At 43.0% G+C, this 20,563-nt stretch overlaps 1 protein-coding gene across 1 annotated transcript; it reads right to left on the reverse strand.

Moving 5' to 3' along the window:
* Positions 1 to 827: 827 nt before the first annotated feature.
* Positions 828 to 18,884, reverse strand: LOC136448844 (uncharacterized). Its single transcript, XM_066448503.1, has 5 exons — positions 18,802 to 18,884; positions 15,423 to 15,576; positions 2,924 to 3,035; positions 1,504 to 1,600; positions 828 to 937 (listed from the first exon to the last, which is right to left on the reverse strand). The coding sequence occupies exons 2-5, from the start codon at positions 15,530 to 15,532 to the stop codon at positions 834 to 836; spliced, it is 423 nt and encodes a 140-aa protein (XP_066304600.1). The 5' UTR covers positions 15,533 to 15,576; positions 18,802 to 18,884; the 3' UTR covers positions 828 to 833.
* Between the last annotated feature and the right edge of the window lie 1,679 nt (positions 18,885 to 20,563).

The following is a 20,563-nucleotide window of genomic DNA, read 5'->3' on the forward strand; positions in this document are numbered from 1 at the left end:
TCGGTACCCGCCGAATCGGCTAGAGGATCGAATTGCATTGTTCGTCTTGATCCCGACGAGCTAGCGAACATTTGATACTAGTAATCTACGTAAAACAAAAATGATTTGCTTTTGGGGGATGAAAGATTTAAAAAAAGCATTTTTCAAGGTTATTCGATAATGTCTTTAGATTGGTTTATTGTTTATTGGTTTATTGGTAAAACGACTCCATTAGTGAGTACACAAGTGTACTGCACTACTCTTCCTGGAGTCACATAACATAGAGATAACATTGGAACACATACCCATAACATAACATTACATAATATATACATATTTACATCAATTTCAATTTGCCACCAGTTCATAATGTTTGTGTCCGTTTTTAGTCTGTATTTGATGTGTATTTTTGAATGTGGATGGTACAGATGTTCTGATATGATATGGAAGAGTGTTGTATGATTTTGAGCACCGGTAGAGAAAAGACTTTGTTGCAGATGTTGTTTTTGGTTTTGGCAGTTTGAAATCGTTCCTTTTTGAAGATCTTGTGCTGTAACTATGTTGGTCGGATACGAGGTGTAGTTTACTGTGGAAAGTGGATGGTTGTTTGAAGAAGAGTATCTTATGGAAAGTACACATGTTGCTGATGTAAAGTCTCTCTGTAACAGTCTGCCACGATAACGCACAGTTCATTTCCCTGACCGATATGCGGTAAGATCCCAGAATAAGTTTTGCCACCTTATTCTGCATTACTTGTAGAGCATTGATGTTTTTTTGTGAAGTAGAAGTCCAAACCGCTGTGCAGTAGTCCAAGTGTGTCAAGGTGAGTGTTTCCTTTTAGTTTAGATGATTCCTTACCTCCTCACGTACCCACGACAGGCGATGTGGATTTCTCTACAGCTGTGCGCCGGGTTGTTCTCGTCCCCAAGTTGCAGGCCAATGGAATCGGTACAGCTGACTGCGAAATCAATCACAAAAGACGCATCCGTAACATAACAACTACGCAAAAGTACCACAAATAATCTGGTGTCTACATTGATCCACGATTAAAATCAAAGTGTGTTAAAAACTATGATAAGTAGCGCTTTCTAGTTTAATGACTTCATAAAACTTTCCTTCCGTGACGACAACTTTGAAACTTATTTTATAAACGTTTAGATCATAGTACTTTAGAAAACGTGGGCTAACATTGCTGCTCACTATAGTTGTGTCGTGAAGTACACATTAGACGGTGCAAGATGTTTAGCTGTAATAACAGGAATACCCGTTGGTGGTCAGAGACACCAGACATCTGTTACTTATTAGTTTGCAATAAAGAAGATAGATCCCCGTCTATCTAGATCACTTCTCACCAGGCAAGGCACGAGTGAAGACCTCATTCTTTGCTCTCTTAGACTAGTGCAAAGTTACTCTAACACTGCTGGCATGGCGGTGGTTGCCGTTTTCGAACGGCCGAACCCGCCCTGACGTATGCGACTTCCTCACATATTTAGTGTGAGACCTGGTCACCACAGTTGTACCTACCCAGTCTACCGTCCAGATAAAAAGAAGACGCCAAACACTCGGACGGGGAGTTGCTGATCTCTGTGTTCACCACAAGGGCTTCAAGAAGATTCTTCACCTGGAGAAAACACAGCAAAGTGTTTATATGCACAGAATACAATAAATGAAACATCAAGACACTGAAAACATATACTTATCTCCAAGCAGATCTCCACGGTTCTAAAATCGTACAAGCTAGCCAGAGAAGCTCCAGTCAGCCAGGGAAGTTGTCAAATTTCTTTCTGCCAGTTGGATACGGTCTTTGCAACCGTTGGGTCTGCATGGAGACTAAGCATATGCTTCCGAGCACCAGACGTCAGGTTTCAGGAAAGTCACGTGTCAGAGGTGTCACGTGTTTAGTATAAGCTGGTTCACGGTTTAAGCTGTGCATGCGCAGTGTGATGCATTATGCACGCACCGTGAAACTGTGATATTTTTAATGAAATTAAATAAAACAATTCGTGTCAAAGTGGAAGGCCCCTGAAACACAACGAAACTAGAGTTAAGGATTTGTACTAGATATACTTCAGGTTTGCTATGTTAGTTTAGCGATTACGGGGTCTTCTTATAAATATGAATTGGTTTTGAATTTTTCTTTTAATTTGAGTTGAATGTGTGATAATTGTGTGCCGATTTGTTAAAAATAGAGAGAACGCTAGCGACCCCCAAAACATCCCTCCCAATAAAATGGTATTGCGACCCTGTGACGTCGCAATTCAAGATGGCGGCCACCATACATGCCAACGGATCCAATAAAGGTTTTGCTACGCAAACCTGTAAATACGTGCCTGAATATGGCATCAAGCAAGCATCAGACAAGAACTGTTTACAAGTTAGGGCCCTCCATTTTTCACCTCTCGCATGCGCAATTCAAACCATGAACCGACTTATTCTTAAAGAAGGGCGAGGATTGGGTTTAGAATTAGGTAAGTAGAATTTTTGCTGTGTTTGAAATATAAATGCAGTTAAATCATAATGTTATCATTTAATCGTATCGACGAGTGACTGATTAATGTGGGTATGTGTCGTTAAAGGCAACCAAAGCAATATTGGGGCCCGAAAAAACGGATTTTGAAAGTCAAGTTATTTAGTAATTTCTATACATGATTAGTTCAAAACAACACTGTCACAATGTATAGCGATGTCAATGATGCAAAAATATGACTTGATTGTAATGTGAGAACTCACTGAACATCGTTGCCGGGGTTTTTGTAGGCTCGCGAAACTAAGATGATTGTATGGCATGTTTTTGCACGGCTTTAAAATGCTCAAAGTATGAAGTTATCACACAACTGTACTAGACAGTGTTAGTAAATATCACTACAATAAAGATTTCAGTATTTTTTATTTCTATTTTTTGGTCCCTAATATTACTTCGGTTGCCTTTAAAGGAAAACGATACCTCCTCCAGTATGGACTGGTCGCATGTCGGCGTTTTCACGATGTTGTCCGATGTGGTGACGTTACACATGCAGCCCAGCGGAGGCTTGATCGCCGGCGAGATACAGATGATGCTACGGAAGATGTAATGAAGACAGGATAGGTGAGACATGGAACAGATTATTCGTCGCCTTACATTCATTCTTTTAACTAATATCTAATGCAGACTAGGGGTGGGTACCGGTACATAAAATTCTGGTCAGGTCCAGGTCCAGGTCCAGAGGGTCATGTCCAGGTCCGGACCTGTACCTGATTATAGTAGTGTCGCAGTACATCATATTTATCTCCATGAAAAATGGAGATATAGTTTTGGGTGTGTCTGTGTGTGTGTTTGTCTGTCTGTTTGTGTTTCCGCACTACTGTAGTCAGCATAACTCAAGAACCTCTTGTTTGGAGAGCGAGACTAGTCTCCATACGTCATGTCTGGAACGATATAATTTCTTAGGTTTGCACTTTGTCTCAAAATTATAAGTATACTTAGCTCTCCTCGCCGTCTGTTTACTTATATGTGTGTTTCTAGATATGATTCACAGCTAACGTCTTCGAAAACGACACGTTATATCTGCTGTTTTGTATTTTCTTAGACCAGTTATGTGGCCGTCTGCTGGTATACTATAGCCTGGTACTATGACTTTTCTAATCGGTCCATAGGCCGGTACTGGTCCACTGATTTTGTACGGACCTTTTTTTTTTGGACCGGTCCATTAAGAAATACCGGATTTGTACCGGTACACGGTATCGGTACCGATACCCACCCCTAATGCAGACCCATCCATATTTGTGCCTGACTTGGAATTCGTCTTGCAGGTTCGATGCACTTAGCGTCCAAAAGGATAGGAGGCGTTTCACGTTATGTAGTTTTTTGTGTGTGATAGGATTCGGTTGAGACGACGAGAGAACTGACCGTAGAAAAGGATCTACGGCAAACTTGTCCGTCACAACTTCCAGCTGATTGTCGTACGGCACATTCACAACTATACCAAGAATGCCTTCAATATAGCTGTACATATCGTAAACTTATCGTGTGACAAACGAGAGAACTGACCGTAGAAAAGGATCTACGGCAAACTCGACCATCACAAGCTGAGCTGATAGTCGTGCGACACATTCACAACAATCCCAATTGCAAGAATCGGTGAATGGTTTCATCAGGTTGGTAAGTCACTGAATAAAAAGACTCTTTTTGCACAACCAAGGGATTCATTCAACCGACGTTTCGGTGACCATCTGTCACCTTCTTCAAGGCAATTCTGACTGGTTCACATATTTTGCGTTTGCATCTCATTAATATGTATAAGCAGCAACACCTGTGTGGCATTGCTATGTGAACCAGTCAGAATTGCCTTGAAGAAGGTGACAGATGGTCACCGAAACGTCGGTTGAATGAATCCCTTGGTTGTGTAAAAAGAGTCTTTTTATTCAATCCCAAGAATGCCTTCAACATAGCTGTCGTAAACTTATCGTACGTGTGACAAACATGATAGGGCGCTTAGGTAACATGTGCGTCTCTCAGCCCCGCTGATTTTCACGAGGCCCGCTGACTTTCACGAGCCCCGCTGACTTTCACACATTCTTCATTTGCGCCTCTTGGCTGAAGACCAAAAAGCTCAAAGAGACACAGTTGTCTAACATAGCCATGGACTAACTCAGACATAACCGTGGTTGATTGTAGACGGACTTTTAGACTGTCATCCGTGAAGCAAGATTTGTCAGGGCTTGATTAGATCACAGTGGCTTGACAACCTGATTCTAAAGGCTCAAATGTCGCTCACCCTCCTGACAGCAGAGCCTTTTTATATCATCTGCATTATTTGTGTTATTATTATTTCTGTTTATGTCACTATTCAACATTATTCTCTGTTTTCTTTTTACCAATGATTTATTCAATAGTGGTTACTTTTTTATCATTTATTGTTAGCGATTGTATTTGTTAAATTGAATTGCACTAATCGTCAGAATCGGTTTAAGCCCCTGTCACACTTGTGCGTATATACAAGTCCGCATGAGTTGCATATTAACATGTTTCTGGTTTAGGTTCAATTTGCAGCCAAAGAAGTGATTTCTTAGGTTCGATCACTAGACTGCTCAATGGTGGGTCAAAGTAGAAAACAACTCCCTCCCCGCAAAATTTACTTAAAACAAAAATTGTTACTGCGGAACTCATGCGCACTTGAATATACGCACAAGTGTGACAGGGCCCTTATCAAGCGACAATTTGCGTCCTCAGTGACTGACTCTGACAAACACCCGTATCTAAAAGGTCCACGTATCTTGGCTCTAAAGTAATACATCATGTCCTTCTATCCAAAAGAAAACTCTGCAATGAATCATGATTCACGTTTTGTTCTGGAAGAGACATTTTGCCACCCTTCCAATATCAGAAAACTGATAATTGTATAAAATACTTGTCTTGCGGGTGTTTTTGCAGGTGGATCACTGAAGATAGGTACGCGTTTGGCACGCTGCAAAAGCACAAAAAACAATATTGAGATAGCATGTGTTTGGAGATAGATAGCTGTCATAGGGTCAAGTTCCGACCCGTATCATGTATAATTTATTGACACAGCACATCTCTAGACACATCTATCTCGCACCACACGACTTGATGCTGTTATTCTTGGCATTGACCTCTATACCATACCTTTGAGACTCCTTTTGGTAGTCATCTCAGACTCATCCCTAAATCGTCCGAAGTATAAAGGGAGAGAAAACGGCATTGCCAGTTCCACGTACTGTAATCATCTCCATGAAAAATGGAGATATAGTTTTGTGTGTGTCTGTGTGTGTTTGTCTGTTTATTTGTCTGTTTGTGTTTCCGCACGACTGTAGTCAGCATAACTTAAGACTCTATTGATAGATTACGATGATATTTGGTATGTGGGCAGGTGTTGTGAAGCCGAAGTTCAAGGTCGATTTTGGGCCCCCTGGTATGTGACCTTGGTACTGCAGCAGAACTTCCGTTTTTGTATCTTTTGACCTGGACGTGCTATGGTCTTGATTTTTGGGTGGCTGATAGCTTGTGATGCAATAAAAAAAAGTAATGTAGGTTCGGGCCCCCTAGCAGCTTGTTGTTCTAGCGTTATAATTCCATGCCACCACCACAGAAAAATACTACTAGTAGTAGTACCTGCCCCCCTAGCCTGATCAAAATCGCGCCCAGTCCGGTCATTAACCCCAGCCAGCGAGAGACTTTGTAAACACAGGCTACTACCCTACCCAGTCTCACATCTCAAGCCCACATCGAGAACCCTCATGCTGTGAATGCGCGTACTAGAATTGTTCTAGCGTTATAATTCCATGCCACCACCACTGAAAGTACTAGTAGTATACCTGACCCCCTAGCCTGATCAAAATCGCGGCCAGCCCGGTCATTAATCCCAGCCAGCGAGAGATTGTGTAAACACAGGCTACTACTCTACCCCCCCCCCCCCCCCCTCCTCTCAAATCTCAAGCCCACATCGAGAACCCTCATGCTGTGAATGCGCTGGCTTGCCCGTAAAGATAACACCAAGCCCGGTTTGATAGCCACAGATAGAGACATCCCCTGTGGAGGTTTGTAGAGAAGAAAGGTCGTGAAACATGGGAGAGGGGTCCTCACCGGACGGACGTTAATGTTGTAACTATGGCACGACCCACTTCCTGACATATCTGTGACAGGACGACACTAGAGTCGCTCCGGTATCCTGTGTACGTGAAGATGGGCTCCTCTCTGTGGGTGAGATCTTCAGGAGACCACAAATTTGATGCGAGGGTGCGAAGAAACAAAAACATGCGCCAAAAATATAGTTACTCAAGCAACTGGATAAAATTTTGAAACAGTCAGACGTTTCAGACAGCGGCTGTCTTTCGTCAGTGACTAACGATAGGACTGGAAAACCAGATTTTATACCAAAACTCTAAACAACATTTAGTTATTGTACTGAAACCAACAGTAGCTAATTGAACTATTAGCATAAACCTTGTCTTGAATTATTCTTCTTTTGAAGACTACGCCAAGACATCCTAAATTGTATCAACCTCGTTGACATATCTATTCATAGTTTTAGTATGAAATCTGGTTTTCCAGTCCTATCGTTAGTCACTGACTAAAGACAGCGGATGCTGTCTGAAATGACTAGCTGTTTCAAAATTTTATCCAGTTGCTTGAGTAACTACTTTTGGCGTATCTTACTACCTGGATGTCTAACCTTCATCAGCGAAACAAAAACATGGCTTTTTTGTAATACAATTTATACTTTATCAGTTCTCGTTCTGTTGAACAGTATTTCTGCGCAGTATAGAAGGTGTTGTTGTGTAGGAAATATGTCAACACGACCACTATGTTTTCCCATGGCGCGTCGAGAAGTCATTTTTCACAATTTGTATAGATTGCTAAAAACCGTTCATACTAGAAGAGTCTCTCTGTTCTGGATGACATATGTACTGTAAAAAGGGCACTTTCTCCTCAAGTTCCTGTCGGGCGTTTCTCACTAGGTTTATCAACCCGGTCAGTTCAGACTTAGCAACAGTGGTGGCTTGAGGGGGGGGGGGCGAGGGTATTGGCGCTCAGAATTAAAGAGGCATTTTTGGTGAAATCATGGCAATTCTGGGGTGGGTATGGCAGGCCAGACTTTATACTTGTAGAATTTGTTGATAAAACGACCTTTCTCCATCTTTTTGTCTTCTGGAACCCCCTGAGATAGTGGGGTGGTCCCGAGCGGGCCCTTTTAAGGCAAATTGACTGACTCAAGTGCTCTCGCTCGGGGGTGTTTCCCCGGAGAATAGCCATATAGACGTTCTCGTAATTCTGATAGATGACAGTCTACAGAACTAGTGAGAATTTGAGGTTAAGTTTTCTTGGTCAGAATCTTTGGTTCCTGAGATAATGACACCTAATTTCTGTCATCTTCCCCTTAGGCATGCATGTATTATTGGCCCAAACTGGAATACCCTAATCCCCCCTTGAGAGGAGAGCAACCACTGAACCGAGCCAGAGTCTTGCTGTGGTCTACTAGTATCTGATTACCCAAAACTATTTCCAGACGTTGTCGTTGACTCTCACCTTAGGGATGAGTAATAGAAGACAGAAGGACCCCACGGGAGAGATGGGGTGAGGAGAGACATGGGAAGACCTACTCTACAGTCGGACACAGGAGTACAGGAAACAGAAGAGCTCTCTTCTTCACGAACAGGATGGCAACTTGGTGGAACGGGTTGCCAGGAGAAGTTGTAAACGCACCGACAGTGAACACCTTCACTAAAAATAGACACGACAAACACATGGAACATCACCCAGTAGTATACAACTACAAAGCCTTAAACTGTCCACACAAGCCTGGAATGACAGTCCAGTAAATGGAGCTCTACTCTACTCTACTCTACTCTACTCTACTCTACTCTACTCTACTCTACTCTACTCTACTCTACTCTACTCTACTCTACTCTACTCTACTCTACTCTACTCTCTACCCTACCCTACCCTACCCTACCCTACCCTACCCTACCCTACCCTACCCTACCCTACCCTACCCTACCCTACCCTACTCTACTCTACTCTACTCTACTCTACTCTACTCTACTCTGCTCTACTCTACCGGCTACTCTACCGGCTGCTCTACCGGCTACTCTACTCTACTCTACTCTACTCTACTCTACTCTACTCTACTCTACTCTACTCTACCGGCTACTCTACTCTACTCTACTCTACCGGCTACTCTACTCTACTCTACTCTACTCTACTCTACCGGCTACTCTACCGGCTACTCTACTCTACTCTACTCTACTCTACTCTACTCTACTCTACTCTACTCTACTCTACTCTACTCTACTCTACTCTACTCTACTCTACTCTGCTCTGCTCTACTCTACCGGCTACTCTACCGGCTGCTCTACTCTACCAGGTCCCAAAGGTCGCTAGAAAATCGGTAGAAATTGACAGTTAACATGCCAGAGGAGTCAGCCGGCTGGGCCAATTATCAACTATTTTTCCAGCGACCTATTAGACCTGGTAGAGGCTACAGGATTATACCACGGGCCGGGAGTTTTAGGCTCAGTGGGGAAGGCAATAATTTGCCACAAAGGACCTTGGTGCGGACGACATGTAAAGAGGAGAGACGACTTTTGCAGTATAGCAAAGCAAAAACACAGAAGTACATCACGGATTTAGCTACCTGGTTTCTGAGTAGGATTAGAAAGTAGATTGATCGAATGGGAAAGGATACCAGGCTTGGCGTTAGGGCTCGGTGGGACGGCAGTAATTTGCCACCCCGGACGTTGGGCCGACAGACCACAGAACTCCACAGCAGCGGTTGCCAACATCATCCGCGACGAATCGGACTGTCAGTTTGAAGGCGTGAGACTTAACCCAAAAGTTATCTAGCCAATTGTAAATAAAAATGGCGTCCTTTCATGAGAAGGTTCTTCCTATCCATCTGTTCCGAACAAATGCCGACCCCCGAAACCTCTCCAGGTTTGAACGACTGTCACCTTGCCAGCTTTTCTCTGCCCACGATCACACATGTATTTGAACGACTGTGTCACCTTGCCAACTTTCCTCTCGCCATGATCACACATGTACTTTATCAACCCCTGGCTCGCCCTGGCTGGCCTCTTTGAAGACGTGCCACGAATGTTCCCGTCGATTTTCCTCAAACGCGAACACATCTGGGAAGTAGCCAGGTTCCACTCGCCATGCAACTTTTCATCTTGACATCCAGCTCTATAGAAGCGCTCAGGCGAGGAAAATCTTGTTTCGGGTTTAAAGCACCGGCCTTCACTGTCCCAGGGACAGTTGTTATTTTTCCACAGACATGTCTGTTTTGCCGATTAGATCGTTTCTCGGTAAATTTCATACGTGACACTCACGTGCTTTGTAGGTCTATTGGGACCTCGAAAATCGCATGGGCGTGAGGTAGACACATTGAGGAACGTAAAGGGGAAGCAAGAGAGAGAGAGAGAGAGAGAGAGAGAGAGAGAGAGAGAGAGAGAGAGAGAGAGAGAGAGAGAGAGAGAGAGAGAGAGAGAGAGAGAGAGAGAGAGAGGGGGGGGGAGGGAGAGAGAGAGAGAGAGAGAGAGAGAGAGAGAGGGAGGGAGAGAGAAAGAGAGAGAGAGAGAGGGGGGGAGAGAGAGAGAGAGAGAGAGAGAGAGAGAGAGAGAGAGAGAGAGAGAGAGAGAGAGAGAGAGAGAGAGAGAGAGAGAGAGAGAGAGAGAGAGAGAGAGAGAGAGAGACTCAGAGGGAGGGAGGCAAAGAGGGATATAGAATAAGGACCGCCAACATTTCTTTTGCCCGCAGCCCACTTAACAGACGATGTTGGCGGACTTCTCTTTCCCACGGTGTCGGGAAAACCACGCCCGTCTCGAAATTCGGAACATTAAGAACAGGTGTTCCACTGTGATCGATGGATGGAAGACCGAGACTTTCGCCCGGCGCGTTTCCTGGTCTGTCTAGCTGCCTACCCAGTTTAGGGACGCCGGCTCGTCAAATTCTATCGACAACTAGTTTTTTCTAATTATAAATCCGACAATGTCCCTTGTTTCAGGTTTGCGTAGCAAAACCTTTGTTGGATCCGTTGGCATGTGTGGTGGCCGCCATCTTGATTTTGTGACGTCGCAGGATAGCCATACCATTTTCTCTCTATTTCAAATCGGCACACAACTATCACACATCCAACTCAAATAAAAATTCAATACCAATTCATATTTATAAAAAGACCCCGTAATCGCTAAACTAACATAGCAAACCTAAAGTATATGTAGCACAAATACTTCACTCTAGTCTTAGTCAGTTTCTCCAGCAACGCGTCAGAGCTGTTCAAAAGTGCACAGAAAGCATGTGCTGAAGTCAACCCAATCAACACAACTTGACCCGTTTAAATAGCATGGAGGTCATAACCATGCGTTCAAGATGTGTCAGGCTGTAGTTCATGTACAAAATGTATTTGTAATTGTTCAGTTGAATCACACAACAACTTTCTTCAAACCTTTTTAGACTCTGGTTCTGTGTCTTATTCCTCCACCTCTTAAATTAGTACTAGTACAGTAGAATCCGCTTAACTGCACCACCCATTTGTCAGCGGTTTTGGTGCAATTATCCGGCTGGTGCAATTATGCGAAATTCCCAGCTGGACCGCACCACCATGGTTTTTTTCTCTTTACAGGCGCTAGGCTGGATAACACCCCAGAGTCGAGACTTACTTGACCTTAGTAGCTAACGAAACAGTTCTTGCGCTACCATACCTCATAGAACCAGCAAAATATTGAGTTCACAGTTCCAGTTTGATCAGTGACAGATCATTCTCCTTATAGCAGAGCCGAACCCGCGTACACCTCGTTCCGGTGAATGCAGGAAGTTTCTTGTTCTACGACGCGGATTCAGCTCTGCCATCACGTCAGCACCGCACCATCAAAAGCGACAACTATGTCCACCTACGCGTAGGCTACGCGTCTATAGCCATTGCCGAGTCGCTGTTTGGTTTTCGACTGAATGTGACGTAAAGACGCCGGTCCTTTATTATTGCAGCAGTATGTGACAATAGCGATGCCGCGACGCAAAATCAAATTTCCGCGAACTTGAATGCATTCCCAGTAATTAGACAGTGTACAGGTAGAGACCAATCTTTATTGAGTACAGCATGCTGTCTGCCAAAGCGTCGCCTTTGGTAGGCGTGCCCGGGACCTCCCATATGATTCCTATCAACATAACTGTCAATGGAGACCGCCTTCTTTTGTTACTAAAACAGTTTTAAACATATTGGCGGTATTGTGCCTTTACACCGGCAGGTATCGGCTCATTTGTACGACATTTGCAGATTTAAAGAGCACCTTTTGAGTTAACTTGTCGAGGGTTTTTGAAAAAAATTGGTGCAGTTATCCGGCATTGGTGACAATGTGCGGTGCAGATATGCGTAGTCACTAACAATGCAGTGAATGGGAACCGGTTTGGGATTTTGGGATTCGGTGCAATTAAATGGAGTGTGCGTTTATCCGATGTGCAATTAAGTGGCTTCGTCTGTATATTGTATTTGTGGTCACGTGACTATGACGTAGATATTGTCCGCCATGTTGGATGGTTAAATTCGGAGGTTGGCAGTTAAATTTGAATTTTTATATCTAATTATAAACATGCAAGTATAAATATATGGATCTTTCATCCAGGTTCAACCGTAACCAGCACGACTGGACTGGAAGGACATCAAATCTATACATAGTCACCAGAAGGCTTTGCTGACATATCAGGCTCTAAATAACCTGGTACCAGCCTACATGAGACACATGTTCACGTACTGTAGAGATAGGGCAACTAGAACAACACGACAAAGCGAGTCTAACCTACTGTATGTACCAATGGTCCGTAGAGAAGTATAGAGAAGGTCTATCTCCTACTCAGGTACAACTCTATGGAATAGTATGACACCAAACTTGAGAACGGTGCCTTCAGTTGAAAAATATGAGTAACTATGGACTGACTATGAATACCGAATATGGAAATGATGTTATATCGTCGACTTATCTTTATATATGCTGAATATGATTATGGAATACTGATCGTAACGTTATCTTTGTAAAGCGAATTTTGTTATATTTTCCGATGGTATGTTAAAAGGACCCCTGACCTCCTCCCTTGAACTCTTGAAAAACGGCCTCGGCCGAATGAGTGTATATTGTATACTTTCAAGGTTAGATAAAGATTGAAAAAACAACAACAAAAAACACCCTCTATCTTCCTTCAATGGTCACCAGGTTTACGTTACACCCTATAGCTCCCCGGAGTTCCCTACCTTACAAATGGTCAGCATATTCTGAACTGTTCTGTTAATTTACGAACTATCAATGGTCGACTTGGAATGGATACTTGGAAAGATTCCATAGTCCTGGCGCGTCTGTAGCTCCCACGCACACAGTTAAACTTGTACGACCTTCCAACTTAATCGCCCTCCAACCTCCATATGGCAGATGCAAGCCCGCAGCACATGAAACGTATTAAAGGCAGGTGGAAGAGGACAAGTGGTATGTATAGCTGGGCCAGATAGGGTCAAAGACGAGCGAGCGCTCCGTGTCGCTTCGTGTCGCACGAGAATAAAAGATAGGAAAGGGGTTCTGGGATTTGGAAAATTCATACCTCTGATGATAAAAACACTTTTTATTGGAGAGGACAAAGCTAAGGTCTCATTCATGTGTTACTCCTGCAAAAGAATCCGTACCCAAAAAATGAACGGCTGCATGAACGTATGTTTATATCGGTGGGAAATTCCCTTTTAGCCAGCCCGACTGATCTCAAGCGTCAAACTGATGAAAGCTTGCTTGTAACTCACAGAAATTAGCAGTTAAAGTTCGGCAGCTGCGCGCGAGGTCGGACGTACACAGCCCGGCATTGTGGGTGATGCGGCCCTGCGCTTTCAGCTGAAAAGTGCCTTTTAGGGGATGTAGCTAAGTGCAGTTTGTAATTGCTATAAAAAGAGATCGTATGTAGTGAAACTGTTGGCAAGTTTTTAACATGATCTAGGGTAAATGTTCTCAACATAAAATGAATAACATTGGTGCATTTTCTATATCTTCATTACGAACGCGCCCATGTGAAACACGTATTATAACATGTAAGCCTATGGGGCGAACAAAACTCATGAATGAGACCTTAAATGCAATGCTGCGGATGAAAATGAGAGCTGAGCTAGCAGCATTAGAGCATCATGATCGCCTGTACATTCAATTCCTCTATTCCTGTTCTAAAAGTCAACTATCGTTATTCTACAAGATTAAACGATTACGCCGTTGCTTGACCGTGTTTTATTCAAAATCGACAGCGCCATCTGGATCAAATTCCGTGGATCCTAGGGCCCGAGTTCAATCCTAGGGGTCGACTTCAGCTCGGATATGTTGTAAGGGAATGCATTCGTCATTTCGGATGGTGACGTAAAGCCGGCGGCCCCTTGTATGAGGGAGCTTCAGGCATTAGCCTCAAGCGCCAAACCTCTGCACGTAAAAGAACCCAACACACTTATCGAGAAGACTAGGGGTGACCCGGTGTGCTTGGCCACAAACGCGAACCGGGCGAAGCCGCATTGCACTACCACTAGCTATACTTGAAAAAGCATCATGCTTCACCTCCAATGAGGATGCCTTGAAACGAAAACGACAGCAAATAGATTTGCGTGGAAAATAAGATGTTATGCGGCGAAAACCGCATGGACACCCTCCAAAAGTTAAGAAGTCACGTAGGAAGAAATGCAGTAGTCAATGTCACGTACTGTCCTGTCCTGAGAGATGACTTGGTTTACAAACATTGACGGCCAACTTTTATCTCTGGGCCACATGGCAAACTTGATTAGACCCCAGACAGTGTCTTCGCCAAGAGAAAAAAAAACTAGATGATCCTAGAGAGGGTATAGTCTTCGTAAATACCGCCTTCAAGAACTTTAACACGTGGTGCGCATCAAGAACCGAAAGATAGCGAAACCAACTGTCTAAGGCTATTACTTCTGCCAATCATATATGTAACGTACCAGACATACCACAAGATACTATACCCCAGCAGTTGGCAAATCTTAACTTCTATTTTGGACCAAAGAGAAAGAAGTGACATGTGTATCTAAAGGATTCCCTTTCGTGAAAATATGCTGAAAAGGGGTTGTACATGTCAGTACCTGCCATTCACATTAAAATTCGTTCACAAGAATATTTTCAATTTTTGCGCCAAAATCTTACATAGTGGGGCTTTAACGGCAGCACAGTAGTTCCCCTATGGTGTCCGAATTTAAGGGTAAAAGAGTGGATCAAAACTATCCAGGTTTAAAATGAGACTTCCCGACCAGCCTTGGCAACCCCTGTCTTTCATTGGGTAAATTAGTTCTCACTAGCTGTCAGTACGTAAGTCAAGCTTGTCTCGGGCATGATAATTCTGACCAAGAGAAGCTGTTTCAGTGCTATTCTTGTACCCTTGAATTGGCCTTCGGGTCTTGTTGAGTCTTTTGAGTTGAGTTTTTGCTTGATCGTTAAGTTTGTTTACATTGACGCTACTGCCAACTGTCAAATCTGATCTCATTAATCTATTCAACTAGAAATGTGAGGTAAAAGTAAATTTCTTTGCAAAGAAACTTATTTACGAAGCCAAGAAAGGGGCATACTAATAGTGTTTTTTAACAAACACACGACAAAACAATTTTTTGTCAAAAATAAAATCAATGCGCCTAACATTATGCGCCATTCACAATTCCAAAACTGTCAACGAAAAGGCCCTTGTCAGGATCTTGTCAGGAAAAGTCGAACTGAATTTTTGCGCTAACGGAGCCAAGTCTAGCCAAGGATAGCCCAACCCAGAGAGAATAAAATGTGAAATGTTTTTTCGTGCGTCTGCCTTTTCGCACCTACCAACCATCAGCGGACCATGCATGCAACCCCATATATAGCCCCGGCATAAAGTTGTGTCTTGTCACTATATTCGTAACAAAGCATATACTGTGAAATGTTTCTTCGAAGATGTAACTTACTTGTTGTCCACGTGTGTATCGCCTAGATGGTACCCATTCACCGTCACCGTTAGTAGTATCACCAGTGAGGAGACGACCATCGCCGGACCTACATTCCTCGTGAGCGCCATTTTCCTTTCTCTTCGGCCGGACTCCCTAGCGGCCGTGATACGAACTACAGAGGACGAAATGTGACACCATCTTGATCAAGACATCACTTTAGTTTAGACCGTAGTTAAGGCTAGATCTCAAGGTTGCTCATAATAAATCAAGCAAAGGGTTTTGGGTGAAGTACATGTCAGCATGTACACCCTATCAACGATACGATGCTGTATACAGCTAATATTTTTGTGACGCCATGATTTGCCCCCAAAACCTGCCCTTCTATCTATTCTGTGAAGCCCCACGCCTGAAGTGTCACCATGGTAACGGGAAAAATAAAATGGTTGTTGTTAGATTAATGTGAGCAACGAAATTGTTTGGTGCAACCGATCTTACATACTAGTAGCTTTTTTTGCCTTTGAGTGAGAATCACAAAATCTGTATCCAACAAATTTCAGACCGGATGAGGCGTCTCAATAGAAAAGATATGGATTAATTTCATCGTTGGATTAACGAGTGAAATACATGTTGTGCTAACGCAAAACAGACTGTGTGTTGATGATTTCTCTTGATTGTTTAAGACACCCTCACCGTTGGAATCCCTGCTAACGAAGCCTTAAGGGTGATTCTTCACACCATTGTACCAAATTATTCTCTACACGCTGCTGGAGTCCTTGCTGATGTCAGTTGTTGTAAACGTTTATCAGTCTCATGTGTGAACTTTGGCCTTCTTTAATTTTGTTATCTTCGCCAAGAAGATCATGTTTTGGGTAGCGTTTGTGTGTATGTATGTATGTGTGTAAATGACCAGCATATTTCAAGAAGGCTTGGACGGATTGTCTTGATATTTGGTAGGTGGGTAGGTCTTGATAAGACCTGGAAATGATTAGATTTTGGGTCCCCTAGCGGCTTGTTACGATACTGCAGCGGAACTTCCTGTTTTGATATCTCGTGTTCTGGATATACTATTTCCGGATTTTTAGTGGTAGATAGCTCTTTGGACAGAGAGTAAGTGGTATAGGTTTTGGCCCCCTAGCGGCTTTTTTGGAACTGCAGGAACAGGTTTTGCTTCAGATTTTGAAAGGGACTAATTTTGAAATGTATTTTGCCGCACCGTTGTCAACCCACACGGTCCCAGTCTACATCTGTTTGGACTTAGGTTTTACAGTCCTGACCACTGGGGACACACAGGGATAAAGATAGCTAAATATTCACAGCATTCGTAAATCAAGGAAACTCAACCTCAACGTACTGACAATGTCAATAACATCTTAGGCCACACCAATTCAATTTCTTGGTTAACGGATTTTTTTTTTAAATTTTAGTAAAAATCATGAAAACAGAAGGCTGGGTGAAAACTTGCACCTGACCCTGTTCACTCCCTGAAATTGTGTGCATCATGTACCAAAGTATACAAACTTTCCTCTGAGATTGTGTTTTCCTGTTGATTTTCCAATCTAGCATTTGTTTTAAACAATTCCGTTAACCAAGAAATTAAAATGGTGTGGCCCTAGGGGACATAAAACCGGTGGGTATGTGTTCCCATACATGTTCCACAAACCCCACGCGGTGAAACGTACTCTTTAAGTAGATACAGGAAATATACTAAAGGATCTTTTAAAAGTTTCTTATCAGATAACCATGTGACGTACATATATTTTAAACGCAAAATAGCAGTTACTCAAGCAACTGGCTAAGATTTGGAAAACCGTCAGACGTTTCAGGTAGCATCCACTACATTTCGTCACCGGCGGGCAGTGAACAGGACAATGAACAAGATATGTTAAAGAGCAGGTTTTATAAAAAAAAACTATGAATTGATCAATTCATTCCTGAAACGTCTGACCGTTTCCAAATTTAGCCAGTTGCTTGAGTAACTGCTCTTTGGCGTATCTTATTACATGGATGTCTAACCTTCATCAACGTGTATTTCATATATGTCCATTGTTATTCAATTCAAAGCATTATCTATATTTTCTGAATAATCCAAATCCTATCTAAAAATTTAGTGTACTTTTGTTAAAGGCAACCTAATCAATATTAGGGCCCGAAAATCGGATTCTAAAAGTCAATTTATTTAGTCATTTCTATACATGATTAGTTCAAACAACACTATCACAATGTATAGCAACGTCCATGATGCAAAAATATGACTTCGTTGAAAGTCGTTGCCGAGGTTTTTGTAGGCTCGCGAAACTAAGGGGATCAAAGTTTTTGCACGGTTTTAAAATGCTCAAAGACAAAGTATAAAGTCATTACACAAATGTGCTAGACAGTGTTAGTAAATGTCACTACATAAAAGATTTCAACATTTTTTCAATTTCCATTTTTTGGTCCCTAACATTGCTTTGGTTGCCTTTAAGAAGGCTTCTTTCAACAGGCTGAGGCAAAACTTTTGTCTATTGGAGTAATATTGCACAGTCGCCTCCGGTTCCTAACAAGAAAATCAAATCCAGACTATAAGTCCAGCTCAGTCCATTTCTTGATTTCTCCGTCTGTGACCTCGACACTTGATCATCAGTCTGTCGGCTCGCATTTCGCGTCAACAAGTTAATTTGGTGCAGATCACCAATTTGGAAAGTAAACTGGTTGTCAAATAATCGGGGGACTTTGCGTGGGCTTCACAAATTGGAGGGTAACAAATGTACAAACAGACCGACTTTCCTCGTCCAAGTATGCAAAATAAAGAGGATTTTACACAAAGCTGACAGTCAGGACAATGTGAAAAAGTGGACTTTAAATGGTCTAAAAACAGGTAAGATTTAATTTCACATTGGTTAACAATCTATCAAAGTACGACATAACTGGGGCTGTTTTTGGAGGAAATTTCCATTTTGAGTGTTTAACGAGACCCAAAGGTTAAGTATAGGGAACATGACAAACTTTCCATGGACAGTTTCCCGACTATTAGGGCTATTAGCTCAGCAAGCCGGCGGCGCTGCTTTGTGAAGAATTCTTTTGAATGACCTTGAATGCCATGGTTTTGCTCTAAACTTCATCAGAACCAGTACTCATGTTGTGCAGCGTCCCAGATTTATAGCCTCTACCAGGGTCCGCTGATCGCTGGGAAATTAGTAGAAATCGGCCAAATAGAGTGAATAGTATGCCAAGGGTAGTCAGCTACACAAGGAAGTTCAATAGGCGACCAACTGACTACCCTTGGCATACTATTCACTCTATTTGGCCGATTTCTACTATTTTCCCAGCGATCAGCGGAGCCTGGTAGAAGCTACCAGATTTAAACTCTTTGTGTGAAAGATGCAACATGTGTAACATACTGTATTCTTACCTTACACACCGTGTGGTAAGACGCGCTCCAATTCCGTCACAGCTGCAGTTTGCACGTATCTTCGGCCGACGATTCTTCCCACAAACCAGGCTAGTACTTAGCGAGTCCTGTACTGACTTTTGTAGGGGAGGACCATTATAGACCTGATATGACTGTCCGACTAGTGTGGCATCGTGTGGCGTAATCGTTAGAGTGTTTCGCCCAGAACCGAGAGGTCCCGGGTTCGAAACCCCGATATGCCCCGATGCTGTGCCCTTGGGAAAGGCACTTAACACGACTTTCCTCACTCCGCCCAGGTGTGAATGGGTACCTGACTTCGTCAGGTCAGGGAAGGTCGTATTGAGGTCACCTGTTGGCGCCGAATGGCAGCCGCCCAGACCCTTGCGACAGTTCCGACAGACCCTTGTCTAGGTGAAGACAGTTCCACAAAGTGGAAGTGTGGAACAATTATGTATCTGTTCTGTATTATATGATTGTAAACAAAGCAGCAATTCAGCACTGGCTGCCATTGCACGGGTAATTTCTGACCAATAAACCATTATTTATTACGAAGGTGATAGACTGCGTTTGCACTGACTGCCAATCATGTAGTAGAATTGAAAGGATGTCAAGTGGAATTACTAAACTTCAGCTTTGACGATATTTGCGAGACCTTTGTTAGATCCGTTGGCATGTGTGGTGGCCGCCATCTTGACTTTGTGACGTCGCAGGGTAGCCATACCATTTCATTGGGAGGGGTGTTTATTGGGGTCGCTAGCGTTCTCTCTATTTTCAACAAATCGGCACACAACTATCCAACATTCAACTCAAACAAAAAAATCAATACCAATTCATATTTATGAAAAGACCCCGTAATCGCTAAACTAAAATGGCAAACTTAAGTATATGTAGCACGAATACTTAACTCTAGTTAGTGTCTTAATAATGTGTTTTTTTATTGGTCAGAAATTACCCGCAATGGCAGCCTTTCTAGCGCTGAATTGATGCAGGGTATTACAGATTTCACACAACACAGAACATATATAATATCTTATCCACACTTGCATTTTGTGGAACTGTCGCAAGGGTCTGGGCGGCTGCGATTTGGCGCCACTAGGTGACCTAATTACGACTTTCCCCAACCGAAGTCAGGTACCCATTTACACCTGGGTGGAGTGAGGAAAGTCGTGTAAACTGCCTTTCCCAAGGACACAAGGTCGGTGACATGACAGGATTCGAACTCGGGACCTCTTGGTTCTGAGTCGAACGCTCTGCCGTTGCGCCACACGACCCCACCGAAACGTCTTAAATCTTACTGGGCGCGACATAGGCATGGGGCCGACCGGTCCTGGTATATGTACACCGCAAATAAAGACTTAATGAGAGATAGACTTGGCGTGACACAACATCTACGTTGCTGCAGTACCGTAACTTTTCGTTAGGTGCACCAGTGCATGTCCACGATGAGATTTTCCGACCGACAGTCTGGTAGGTCAAAAACTTACAACAGAACACGTGACACAGCTTTTTATTCATCTTGAGCTTCTGTGTGTGCCATGATGTCATTGACCAGAAATTCGGTACTACTTTTATTAAAAGAAGTCGAACTCAATAAGTTAAAATTTAGTGGCAGTAGTTAAAACTAGAGTAGACATTTGTTATACTGTTCATTATTGTCTGTCCGTCCACTTCGTGTTACATGTACATGTACTTGCAATTAGCCTACGGGCAGGAATTTGCAATAAACTTTTCATTACCTTCGCCAAGAAGGTTATATTTTAGTCAGCGTTTG

The sequence above is a fragment of the Branchiostoma lanceolatum genome, chromosome 14, assembly GCF_035083965.1.
Source record: "Branchiostoma lanceolatum isolate klBraLanc5 chromosome 14, klBraLanc5.hap2, whole genome shotgun sequence".
NCBI lineage: Eukaryota > Metazoa > Chordata > Leptocardii > Amphioxiformes > Branchiostomatidae > Branchiostoma > Branchiostoma lanceolatum.

What these genes read in the sequence shown, in the direction of transcription:
- LOC136448844 (XM_066448503.1), bottom strand. Translation starts at nt 15,532, where the DNA reads ATGGCGCTCACGAGGAATGTAGGTCCGGCGATGGTCGTCTCCTCACTG. An exon ending in GATACACACGTGGACAACAA is followed by an intron (nt 3,036 to 15,422) that starts GTAAGTTACATC and finishes CATCTTCCGTAG; the next exon opens with CATCATCTGTATCTCGCCGG. An exon ending in ACCAGTCCATACTGGAGGAG is followed by an intron (nt 1,601 to 2,923) that starts GTATCGTTTTCC and finishes TGTTTTCTCCAG; the next exon opens with GTGAAGAATCTTCTTGAAGC.